The 12,558-nt window shown below is 43.2% G+C and overlaps 1 protein-coding gene across 1 annotated transcript; it reads right to left on the bottom strand.

Moving 5' to 3' along the window:
• Window positions 1-281: 281 nt before the first annotated feature.
• On the bottom strand, window positions 282-12,190 carry ces3 (carboxylesterase 3). The gene is made up of 13 exons (XM_069686918.1): window positions 12,124-12,190; window positions 9,073-9,271; window positions 8,855-8,993; window positions 5,070-5,203; window positions 4,825-4,978; window positions 4,525-4,629; window positions 2,779-2,880; window positions 2,190-2,330; window positions 2,010-2,090; window positions 1,372-1,513; window positions 1,019-1,168; window positions 834-906; window positions 282-555 (listed from the first exon to the last, which is right to left on the bottom strand). Exons 1-13 carry the CDS (start codon window positions 12,188-12,190, stop codon window positions 375-377), a joined length of 1,668 nt encoding a protein of 555 aa, XP_069543019.1. The 3' UTR covers window positions 282-374.
• Window positions 12,191-12,558: the final 368 nt, after the last annotated feature.

Below are 12,558 nucleotides of genomic sequence, written 5' to 3'. Positions count from 1 at the left end.
AGAATTTTGACAAACCAGTTAGCACGACTATTAATATTTTACACAGTGCCTAGAATTTCTATATATCAGTTTAATTTTAAATTTTTGCTCTCAACAACAAAGTCCAAACAAACCATTCCATCAGCAAGACATGAGACAATTAGTGGTTCTTTGCAATGAAAGGATGTCCTTTAATTACAACTATTTAACAAAATATATGTAAAAAACACTTACATGGAATCAATGGAATTAATAGACTATTAAAAGAAGGCCCATTATAAAAAATATATAAAGGGGTCTGTAATAATTACCCATTTATCAGTTGGTTTTGATGATGGGGTATTTAAACTCGTAAACATATGGACCTACACAAACTATATCACAGCTGACAGGGTTCAGTTTCCAGGTTTGACTGCTGCTAACTCTTTTAGCTTCTGAGGGAGAGTGACGGTAGCAAAATGGACCCTGTCCTCCTTCAGTTTCTGTTTCACCGTCTGCATCAAACCCAGCTCCATGTAGTCCTGCTTCAGCCTGTCATACTGAGGCCAGCTCACCAGGTTAGGACCGTCGGGAGAGCTGAGGAGATATACAAATAACAGACATTAGGGCAGTCTATGTGGCACATAAACAGCTACATAAACAATATTCATGTTTGCTACCATAACAGTATACCTTTGTACATGATTTTGTCTGAAACATCTGCCTTAGATTACTAATTTCCCTCATCGTATGCTAGAAATGTGTTTCTAAATGAATATTATTTGGAATGATTTAAGACAAACAAAACACTTAAGTTTAGCTGAAGGATGATAAAAGGTTTTGTAGAGGGACATGAAAACTTGTCGTTTACTCACCCAGTGCGGACAAAATTGGCCCAGTATGCCATCATGGTCCGACAAAGACTTTCATCCTCCTTTGTAATGTTGCCTGAAGATGGGACAGAAGGAGTTTAACCACACAGCAAAATACTGAAATCCAAGTATGTAATAAGAATAATATGATGAGCATGTGAGCCAGTCAAACATTACTAATAACCTACCTGTGATTTTTATATGTCCATTCCAGAAACATCCACCGAACATGAAGCCGACATCGTCTGCGTGATCGGCCTTCACAAAGCTGGGCCTCGTGTCTTTGTGTATCTCAGCACGGTACACAAACTCATACATGTAGACAGGAACGCCCAGGTCTAAAGACACAAAGGAGACAAGAGGTGTGTGTTCGGGGTGAGATGGAGGTCAAAGGTCAAGAGCAATTTAACTCTTACCCGATTGTAATGAAATGAAAGAAGCATCGCGTTATCTGAACTAACATGGGCAAAAGGTCATCCACAGAAGAGTAACATTTGTTTCCATTTATTCACAGAGCTCTCTCAGGGCTCTCTCTGCTGACCTGCGTGGTATCCGGCTACCTTGACGACAGGCAGCGTCATCAGCAGGTCTCCAATGATTTCTGTGAATCCATCTCTGATCTCCTCGGGTGTTTTAGCGTCTTTCAGGTATTCGTCTGCGATGAGGCCGTTGGCAGTGTTGACCTGGGAAGGGGATAAAAGAATCTTGCAAGATGATACGAACCACGGTACAGGGGCAACAACTCTAAATATCGTGATGTGTAGTGAGGCGCTTTCTGATTCTATCTCTCTCATAGGTCTGTGTTTTTACACTAAAATATGTGCCTATTTCCTCCTTTATCCATTACATTTTTATCTTTAATTTTTTGGCCTTTTATGCCTTTATTGAGAGAGAGAGAGGACAGTGCATAGCGTTTGAAACAGAGGAATAGAGAGAGGGGATGACACAACATTTTTAATGAAGGACATTTTACTTAGAGTATTTCTACAGTTAGCTAGAAGTAATTTTAATCAAGTAAATGATCTCAGTATTTCCTCTTTGATGTGTGTTATTTAGCAATGACAGATGAATAAAACCAAAAACATATAAATATAAAAAATATAAATATAAACAGTCTCAAGTTTAATTTAAAATCTATCATTATGATAAACAAGCAGCAACAGCTGTGATGGAGCTCACCCCCGCAGGATTGAACATGTTCACCACAGCCAGCACAGACTCTCTGTTCATCCCGTTCTCCCAGCCAGGAGGGACAAAGCTCTGTGGTCAACAGGAGTAAAGTAGTCAGGATGAGTACACAAGCTTAAAAAAATAAAACCACAGTATTATACATCTGAACAGGCTTGAGGCGTGTGTAACCTGAGGCAGGATCCATCCAAACTCATGGTTGGTTATTCCCAGCATCACTGGAACCTTCAGCACCTCCTTCTTCTTCAGAAGCTCCTCTGCCAGGTCAGTCAAGAACACGCCGTCCACCACCGCTCCCAGGTAGATTCTCATCTAAACATGAGACATGACTTACTAATAACGTCAGAAATGATGGGCAAGCAGAAGAAGGGAAATCAGACTTTCAGCAGGGTGAAGGTGTTCACAGGCTGCCATCTTGTGGCTAAAGTAGGCGTGATACTTGAAATACTGATTTGGCATTTAACACTGAAGCCGGACCAAATTAAAATCAGTCTGTTCTAATGTGTGTTCTAATATGTTCAATCTACATTAATCCCAACTTTTTTTTAAATCCATTGTTTTTCCATGTGGACACACGCATATAAACTTTGCAATCATTTTCTGACTAGTTTTTGACTTCCCATTTTGAGTTAAATGACACTGAAAAAAAACAGAAGGATCTGGAGAATGTGAGACAGAAAAACACTCACCATCAGCTCAATCAAATTAAAGCTAGATACATCTGTAACATCTGCTTGCATATCTGCAGAGGACCATTTACCTTTTTAGCTGCTTGGACTAATTCTGCTTTACTTTTTGCCCTCATACATTGGACCAGTTCCTGTGTGCTGCTGCGGTCACATGCGGTCAGGTTGGCAACCATCTGGTTCAAAAAGAAACACATTCAAATCACAAATATAGTGCAATGGTTCTTTGGTAAAAGTGAAAATCAATTAATATGTCTCTAAAGTTTTGTTTATTATCAGCAGCAGAGATTTCCTGAACTCACTTTACTCTAAATTTAAGTCAGAAATAACAACAGTAAAAGAAGCAAGGTGCTAAGTATGCTAAGTCTTATTTCTGACAGTCGGGCTGCAGTGAGCAAAACATGTTAGTATTTTTGGTCAAACATTTAACTTCTTTTCACACAGAAATCAGGACATTGCTATTTTATTTAACTGCCGGTAACTAAGTTAAAGTTTTTTTAATCATTTAAGTCTAAACTTAGTTCACACATGCCATCTCTGCTTGTGATAAATGCAGGCAGTCCATGGTACCAGCTGTCCGGCTTCTGTGTCCAAACTATGTTTTTACAACTGAATTAACATGTTCTGCATTATGCATCCACAGTTTAATTATTTAACTCGCTCCAACCATGTTATGAAAGAATGACACAACCTTTTGTGTGTTTTACCTAAAATGTTAGTAAAAGACTCAAAGAAACACAGGCCTAATGGCTCCTGAGCTGGGAAATTGCAAAGCAAAAATCTACCCAAACTCCTGTTGACACATAAGACTGATACAAAATATTGGTGCATAGATATGAAAGGACTACAGCGCACGGAGACTATTCACAAAGTCAGCTGTTCTTTTGGTCTATTTTGGGATATTATTTTGGTTTTCTGTTATGGAGCAGTTTCTATTGAATAAGCTCTGATAAACACGATGAAAGATAGAGTATATAAAGACAATCAACTAGTTAATGGAAGTCATAACAGTGGATGCTAATTGGCACTACCCTGTTGTGGAGTTTGGGAAAACCAACAAACCAACCTTAAACAAAACTAAACTTAAATGCAAAATAAGGACACAAACACGACTCTAACAGGAGTCTAGTGCAATGTTGTGTCTGCTCAGTGTGTATGTTGGCAACTGCAACTGAGCAACTTTTTGGGGTTATAATATGTCAATGTTCACCTTCACATGGAGCTGCAGTTCAGCAATGGTAAGGTGTTTTTGCCTTTAAGCTGTTCTTTGTTCATTAAACAGAGAACTAATTTAACTAAGTTAATCTAATTTGACTTATTGTTTATTGTTCTAATATTGTGTTCCTTGTCTTTCAGATATAAAACATGATATAATACAGCCCATGTGTGTTTTGTTCCCCCTTTATTGAACTCTGACTTTGAAGAAATAAGCCTTGTTAAAATTTGTATTTTTTAGTCCAGTAACTTCTGCAAGGTGATATTACTGTTTTGCCAGAGAGGTCTGAAGGCTGCTGAAGCTTCTGGTTAAAAATAGGGGATCTGAGCTTATGTTTTGGCTTTAACAAACACTATTAATGTTTGTCAGTTGTATTTTCCCCAAAGGCCTACATTGCAGCCATTACAGCCAGTTACATGGCTGCAGGATAAGTAGTTCTTTTATTCTGGTCATTTAGACCGAAAACTTGTAAAAAGAAAATTAGAGCCCAGATTTAAAATTGCCAAATTTACACTTTAAAAATCTATAAATGCTAAAACAAATTAAATATATCTGCTCCAAATACAAGTTCAAACCAATGAGCATGTGTCTGATAGATTTTTACCTTTGCAGTAGCCAAAGGATGGCTGGTGGTGTAGGTTCCAAGTGTTGCTACTCCACTCTGAAAGATCGCCCTCTGAAACAGTCCTTTAGCTTGTTGAGACAAAGTCTGTTCATAAGAGAAGGTGCGTATGTATATCACTTATAATTTTAGGATGCACTTAAACATGAGTTACATCATTAGCTCTCACATTTGGAGGACTTGAACATTCATGTTAATATGTTCACTATCAGCACAGCATGGTTTGATTAGGATGGTCCTGTAAATGTTGTTTTCTTTGTGTCACTGATTACTGTTCTTTACCAGGATGGATGCAGAGATGCCTCCTGCAGATTCTCCAGCGATTGTGACTCTTTGTGGATCCCCGTTAAAGGCCTCGATATTCTCCTGGACCCACCTCAGAGCAGCCAGCTGATCCAGGAAACCCCAGTTCCCCTGAGCGTGTTCGTCTCCAGTGCTTCGGGACAGAATCAGCCAAGATGTCAGTTTATTTCTTTATTTGAAACCTATGACAGAACTGCAACACAGTAAGCAACACAATTCCTGACCTGAGGAATCCCAGAATGCCGAGGCGATACTGAATAGTGACCATCACTATGTTTTCGTAAGCAGCTAATGGACCGCCGTCATACTGAGAAGCTGCACCCATTGTCAGACCTCCTCCGTGGATCCACACTATCACCTAACACAAAACACAACACAGGAGCCTGTTGTTAACAGCTGACCTCTTCATGCAGAGAGAACAGTGTCATGAGTTATCTTAAGGTCTGTATTTAAGTTATATTGTTGTTCAATCTTCATTTCCTGTTTTACTTTGTCACTGTTATGTAGCTCAACTTCCTTTGTTTCTTTCCCCGCCTTGTTTTCACCTGTGTTTAATTAGTCTCACCTGTACCTGGTTTGCCCCAGTGTATATAGTCTAATGTCTTGTCTTTGTCTTTTCTTGGATCTTTGCTAGTTTGTCCTCATCTATCAACTTTTGTTTGCATATTTTTGATTCCCTTTTTTCCTTTGGATTGTTGGTTGCAGGGATTATAAATAAGCCTTTTGTTTTGCCTTGTCAATTTTGCCTTTTTGTCTTTTTGCTGGTAACACTTTTGCTCTGCCTTTTTGTTTTGACTCTTTGTTCATTACAGAATTAACTGGCCAACAATGGACCCGGCAGAAGGATTATTTTCAATTGAATTGCAGGAGGTGACATGTAATCTCTAATGTTTGCCTGTGGTGGAAGAGACAGGGAAACAGACCTCTCTAGTGCACCTCTCTAGGCCTTTTCTAAAGACACTTTTACCAGATTAGATAGACTTTTTAAACTCTCAGGGTTCCCAGTTATGGAGCCCCCAGCCTGCTACAAAGTCTGCTACCCTCCAGCGTTCTAGCCCACTACCTTCTTTTCCAGAGCATGCTCCTCTTTTGCTTGCCTGTTCTCAAGCTAGATCTCCTGAATTGTGTGCTTTCTGTGGACAGCATGATTAGCCAAAGTGACCAGTGGTCACCTTGGACTGGGGCTCGCCTGGCCATTTTCACTGGCTCCTGTGGAGGCACCAGGATAGGACTGGCTGCCGTCATCCTCACCTATCTCCACTGCCCTGCTTCCCCGAGTCTTTGCCAGCCAGCTCTCCAGAAGTGACTCCTGCTCCCCGAGTTCCAGTCAGCAGCCCATCAGACTCCTGCTCCCGAGTTCCAGTCAGCGGCCCGGCAGACTCCTGCTCCCGTGTTCCAGTCAGCGGCCTATCAGACTCCTGCTCCCGAGTTCCAGTCAGCGGCCCATCAGACTCCTGCTCCCGTGTTCCAGTCAGCAGCCCATCAGACTCCTGCTCCCGAGTTCCAGTCAGCGGCCCGGCAGACTCCTGCTCCCGTGTTCCAGTCAGCGGCCTATCAGACTCCTGCTCCCGTGTTCCAGTCAGCGGCCTATCAGACTCCTGCTCCCGAGTTCCAGTCAGCGGCCCATCAGACTCCTGCTCCCGTGTTCCAGTCAGCAGCCCATCAGACTCCTGCTCCCGAGTTCCAGTCAGCGGCCCGGCAGACTCCTGCTCCCGTGTTCCAGTCAGCGGCCTATCAGACTCCTGCTCCCGTGTTCCAGTCAGCGGCCTATCAGACTCCTGCTCCCGAGTTCCAGTCAGCGGCCCATCAGACTCCTGCTCCCCGAGTTCCAGTCAGCGGCCCATCAGACTCCTGTTCCCATGTTCCAGTCAGCGGCCCATCAGACTCCTGCTCCCGAGTTCCAGTCAGTGGCCCATCAGACTCCTGTTCCCATGTTCCAGTCAGCGGCCCATCAGACTCCTGCTCCCGAGTTCCAGTCAGCGGCCCATCAGACTCCTGTTCCCATGTTCCAGTCAGCGGCCGGCAGACTCCTGCTCCACTGTTCCAGTCAGCGGCCCAGCAGACTCCTGCTTCCGTGTTCCAGTCAGTGGACCATCAGACTCCTGTTCCAGTGTTCCTTTTCCCACTCCTGCCATTGTTCCATTCGGCTCCTCGGCCGACTCCTGCTCTGGTCCTGACTTCTGTTCCTGCCCCCATGTTCAAGTCAACTCCCTGGCGAACTGGTCCTCCAGTCCTGACTCCTGCTCCTGACAAGCTCCTGATGAGCTGCAGTTGTTTCCTGCTCCCGCAGGGCTCCGTCCATCTGGTCGATAACCTGATCACCCTCCTGAGAGGCTCCTCCTGCCCAGTCAAAATCCTCCTGCTTGTCCTCGGAGAAGGTCCTTCTGCTCGTCCTCTAGAGGGCTTTTGCTCAGCCTCTGCCAAGCCTCCAAGACGTCCGACTGAAGGCTCTTGCTTAGCCTCTGCCAAGCCTCCAAGACGTCTGACTGAAGGCTCTTGCTTAGCCTCTGCCCCGCCTCCAAGACGTCCGCCTGAAGGCTCTTGCTTAGCCTCTGCCAAGCCTCCAAGACGTCCGACTGAAGGCTCTTGCTTAGCCTCTGCCAAGCCTCCAAGACGTCCGACTGAAGGCTCTTGCTTAGCCTCTGCCAAGCCTCCAAGACGTCCGACTGAAGGCTCTGGCTCGAACCATCTCCATCCTCCAGGATATCCGAACTAAAAAGCCAGCTACCCTATTCTTCCATTCCCAGAATTCTAGCCCTGCCTACTTCCCATTGTGCATCCTGGTGCCATGTCTTCCCCAGGTAAACAACGCACATGCACACGGCCATCCACATGACATAAAAGAAAACTTATAGATCAGACCAGGCCTCATTCTTCCATTGCTCCGTGGTCCAGTTCAGATGCTCTAGTGCCCATTGTAGGTGCTTTGGGCAGTGGACAGGGGTCAGCATGGGCACCCTGACCAGTCTGCTGCTACTCAGCCCCATACACAACAAACTGCGATGCACTATGTGTTCTGACACCTTTCTATCAGAACCAGCATGAAGTTTTTTTAGCAATGTGAGCTACAGTAGCTCTTCTGTACTCCATACGGATCAGTGAGCCTTGGCTACCCATGAACTGGTTGCCGGTTCACAGGTTTTCCTTCCTTGGACCACTTTTGGTAGGTACTGACCACTGCAGACCAGGAACACCCCACAAGAGCTGCAGTTTTGGAGATGCTCTGACCCTGTCGTCTAGCCTTCATTTGGCCCTTGTCAAAGTCGCTCAAATCCTTACACTTGCCCATTTTTCCTGCTTCTAACATCTAACATCAACTTTGAGGACATAATGTTCGCTTGCTGCCTAACATATCCCACCCACTGACAGGTGCCATTGTAATGAGGTAATCAATGATCAATGAAGGTCTATTTTCTTCTTTTCTAACATTCGGTTAAAGTGAAATGGTAGGTTTGATTTATGGACGACAACTACCTGGTTAACTTTAGGAAACACATCATGATGTAGGTTGAAATAATAACTTCTTGTTTCACTCAGTCCACAAGCGGACTATATTGTTTTTTTCGACTTCATCACTTCCCTCACGCTCAGGTACTTCCTCCAAATTGGCTGAATATGAATTGAGTTATATGCAATTTATAGCTGTAGCATTATTCCTTCGTTGTAAGTAGTACGAACAGTGAATAAAAACAGCCTCAATATTATAAACAGCTGAAGTGTAAACAAACGAACCAAGCTATACTACCATCTACCCACTCTGTGTTATCGAGAAAACACTTTGATAGTGAAGACAAACCTCAGCTGAAGTTCTGTTTGAACAAAGTTAATAAGCAGCCAACACATTCGACAAAAAGCTCTCCAGTCAGCATAAAGACAGAGGGTGGGCAACCTCAAACTAAAATCCAGGAAGTGTTTCATATGGGGCTCTTGTACTGAATTGCATTAACACTGTGAAGAGATTCAGTTACTTTGCACAGGCCTGTGTAGACACACTGTGTCTTCAACCTACCGGCAGTTTGTCTCCTTGTGCTGCGTCAGCTGGAGTGTACACGTTCAGATACAGACAGTCCTCTGACAGCTCTGGTGCGGCGTATTCCATTGACATGGTCTTAGAAACACTCACAACTAAGTCTGGATCCTGGATACACCTGAGATGGAAAAAAGAAAGTGTGTGTCATCCAGAGAGAATAAACTGCTACTCAAACGGTATTTGCGTAGTTTTCTTACATTGGGGGCTGGTGCGTGCCATCTCGCTCCCCCTCCCAGGGCTGTGCATCCTGGGGAGCAGCAAAGCGGAGGGGTCCCACAGGCGGCTGTGCAAAGGGGATTGCAAGGTATTGTTTCACCCTCCTCTCAGTGCCTTTTACAGTCAGGTACTCCCCACGGATTCGACCATTTTTCAGAGAGACCACCAGGTTGTCGCTCCCTGCTAAAGAAACAAGTTTGTGGCATAAGACTATAAGTGTTATTGGGTTACAACTAATGTATACCTTACACGACTGCAAGCCATTTTTGGTTTCCTAAATGTGTTAGTTATCTTGCAGAGATTTGAAACACCGTGTCTTCTTCAATACAGTATAATGTTAATGTGGAAAGTAGTGGTCCCATTTAGAGTAAAATAGAGTGTCGATGACAAGTAGCTACAACGGCTAATGGAAATTTCGGCTTATTTAGCAATTGGTTGTACTGTAAGTGTCATGAGTTTCTAGTTTAGTTCTGGTTTTGTCTTGTATTTCGGGGTTCAGTTATTATTTCTTGTTTTACCTTGTCACTGTCTATTGTCATGAGCTCTCATCGTTTAGTTTTGTATTCAGTTTATTCTGTGTTCTTGTCAGTATTTAGTCTTGTTTAGTATTTCACTTGTGTCTCTGTGGTTTGATCATTTCCTGTTTTACTTTGTCACCTTGTCTCTCGTGTTGGTCCACTTCCTGCCTTTGTGTTTCCCGCTTGTTTGATTATGTGCCCTGCCCTGATTGGTTTCACCTGCCCATTGATTGTCTCACCTGTGTCTCATTAGCCTCACCTCCTAAGTTTATTTAGTCTCTGTGCTCCCTTGTCTCTGTGCTGGTTCATTGTCTTTGTCTGTTTAACCCAAGGTACGTCTTCCATTTTTGATCCCCGTATTTGCCTGTGCATTATTTTGGATTTTGGATTACCCGGCTCCTTGTATTTTTACCTGTTTTTGTTGGATCTTCAGTTGGACTTTTGTTTTATTAAATCATAAGTCTGCATCTGGGTCCTCACCTTTTTGGGAACAATGAACCGTGGTAAGGAATGCTGAGGAGTCACGGTTGTTTTTTTCGGTAAGTAGGTTTTGTGTTCAGCTGGTTTCTCCCATGTCAAAATTAGCATCCCCCATCACACAGTTACTGTGTCATGGATGCACCTTCCTAACCTAGCTAGTGCTAGCCGTTGCTGATTACTTAGCGTTTGCTAAGAGCTCCCTTATCTCCAGCTCATTCACTGTATATTTTACAAAGTCCATGCTCCAGCTCACTCTCGTCGGTCAACTCTGGTCACTTTTGGCGCCAAAAAAAACAAGATTGTGACTCCACAAACCAACTGGTGACATTATGGTGGCTACTTCTCATATCAAGTTTATGCCAAAAACACATGCTTTCTGTTTGCTGAGGTATAATTGGCAGTGGCAAAAGTAGCGTGACAAAAAATTCCCTCTATCATGCAACTTAGCAAACTTTTCAACAGTCACTTTATATTTCTCTTCTAACAGCAGTCAATGTTTGTCATGAATAGTTGTATTCTTGTCCACCAGCTAAACTTTGTTGCGCAGGTTGAAATACTACAACCCATCCAAACCCATCCCTCTTACCCAATTTGGCGTCAGGGAAGGGCTGGATCCTATCTATGCTTTCATTGGGCATGAGGCAGGGTACACCCTGAACTGATTGCTAGCCAATCACAGGGCTGACACATACAGACAGACAACCTTGCACACTCACATTTACACCTGAGTGGGCAGTAGAGTCACCTATGAACCTAAGAAGCACGTCTTTGGGGAAGCCGGAACCCACGCATGCACAGGGAGAACATGCAAACTCCACACAGAAAGGATTCGAACCAGGAACCTTCTAGCTTTTAGGTGTGCAGCCCAGGTTGAAGTGTTATTTGTTATAATTAATTTATATTCTGAGCTTACAGTAACAACACAAACAGAAATTTGCTTCATTTTACTACATCTACCTTTAAACATTCCTGACAAATTAGAACAAGAAAAAAAATAGCCTGCACAACAGTGATACACACTGTTATGATTCTTGTTGAAGGGTTAAGGTCTGTGTGTTAAGCCGGCTTTTGGCAAAGTTCTGGAATGTCAAGTGTGAGTACAGTCAGTATAAGCAGAGCTGTCTGGGCCAGTGTTGTGGAGTGTTGCCTCTCCAGAGTTTGTGGAGCTTTTAGCCATTTCAACATTTACTCTCTTTAAATCAACCAGAGTCCATATTGTTCATGTACCACAGTTTGGCTATCTCTGCATTAGAGCAGTAACTGATAACTGCTGTAGGAGGTTTAGAGTCATGGAAAATGACCAATACTGTGCTAGGTACTACTTTACTTTAACTAAGCAACATTGCAGAGATTGAGTTTTTTTTCTTTTTACTTTTTACTTTACACACTTAACTAGCTAGAGTTGCTTGTTATTTGAACAGACGATAAAACTAGCTCCACATTGACAAACTAAAACAATATAATGCTGCTTATTCATGACTGCATGAGTCCAATAACAAAGTGTAAGAAGCGTTTTCCTGCATGAGCAGTTTAGTTTTGAAATTTAAGCACTTTTTTTACGACCAATATTTCTGTACTTGATCTGAAATGTATCTTTGCAGGACTTTTATTTGAAAAGTATCTAACAGTGTAATTTCCACTTTTACTTTACTACAGGATGTCAACGATTCTTTAGACACTTGTTTTAAAAGAGTGGACTCGTTGAAGCATGAGAATAAGCCATTGTAAAATACAAACTGTCCTGAAATGTCAATCAAGGGATTACAGTTTAACCCTTTAAAACTTCCCAAAAACTATAAAGGTCAAGCCACAAGAAGGCTTTTGTAAGTAGCTCCTGAAAAGTTGGCAGCCAGCACAGGGTTTCTTCTAGTCGAATGCCAACATTATCGCGCCTCGTCCTGCATAATTTACTTTAGTCAGATTGTTCTAAGTGTTCAGCGGGCAGCTTAATCGTACAAAAGGACCTATAAGCGTCTGTCACAAGTGGTGCATCGAAATGTCCTACACTGTCATGAGGTAGAAGTGTTTTCTTACCTGGTGCGGCCCGTGCTATCACTGTCAGCGCAGGGAGGAGATAAACAAAGAACAGCGCTGTTCTCATCCTGACCGAGCTCCAAGGAAAGACAGAAAGAATCACAGTGTACTTTGAGAGAAATAGCCCTGTGCCCCTGTCCTGGACCTCTAGTACCACCCCCCTTCTACACACACACACACACACACACACACACACACACACACACACACACACACACACACACGTACACTACATTATGAATATATACAAACAAAGTCTGTACATGCACTTTCAACCCCTCACTCCCCCACACTCACTACAAACAAGCTCTTTATGTCACAAGCACAGCTCAGCAGGACTCGTATAATCTCCATTGATTTAACCTGTGATGCACTGCGAGCAGAACCCTGACCGCTGAGTCAAAAAAAGACAAAGTCCTGCTCTTTGAACGCCTC

Source organism: Semicossyphus pulcher, unplaced genomic scaffold, assembly GCF_022749685.1.
Source record: "Semicossyphus pulcher isolate SPU_LCO1_2020_fin unplaced genomic scaffold, fSemPul1.0.p SCAF_8, whole genome shotgun sequence".
In the NCBI taxonomy this organism is placed as follows: Eukaryota; Metazoa; Chordata; class Actinopteri; order Labriformes; family Labridae; genus Semicossyphus; species Semicossyphus pulcher.
Note: the sequence above shows the minus strand (reverse complement) of the source record. Positions and strands in the feature narration are given on the sequence as shown.

Coding starts and splice junctions, on each gene's coding strand:
- ces3 (XM_069686918.1), bottom strand. CDS start 12,190: ATGAGAACAGCGCTGTTCTTTGTTTATCTCCTCCCTGCGCTGACAGTG. Junction 2,091..2,189: donor TTGGATGGATCCTGCCTCAG/GTTACACACGCC, acceptor TGTTGACCACAG/AGCTTTGTCCCTCCTGGCTG. Junction 1,169..1,371: donor GGTAGCCGGATACCACGCAG/GTCAGCAGAGAG, acceptor TTGTGTCTTTAG/ACCTGGGCGTTCCTGTCTAC.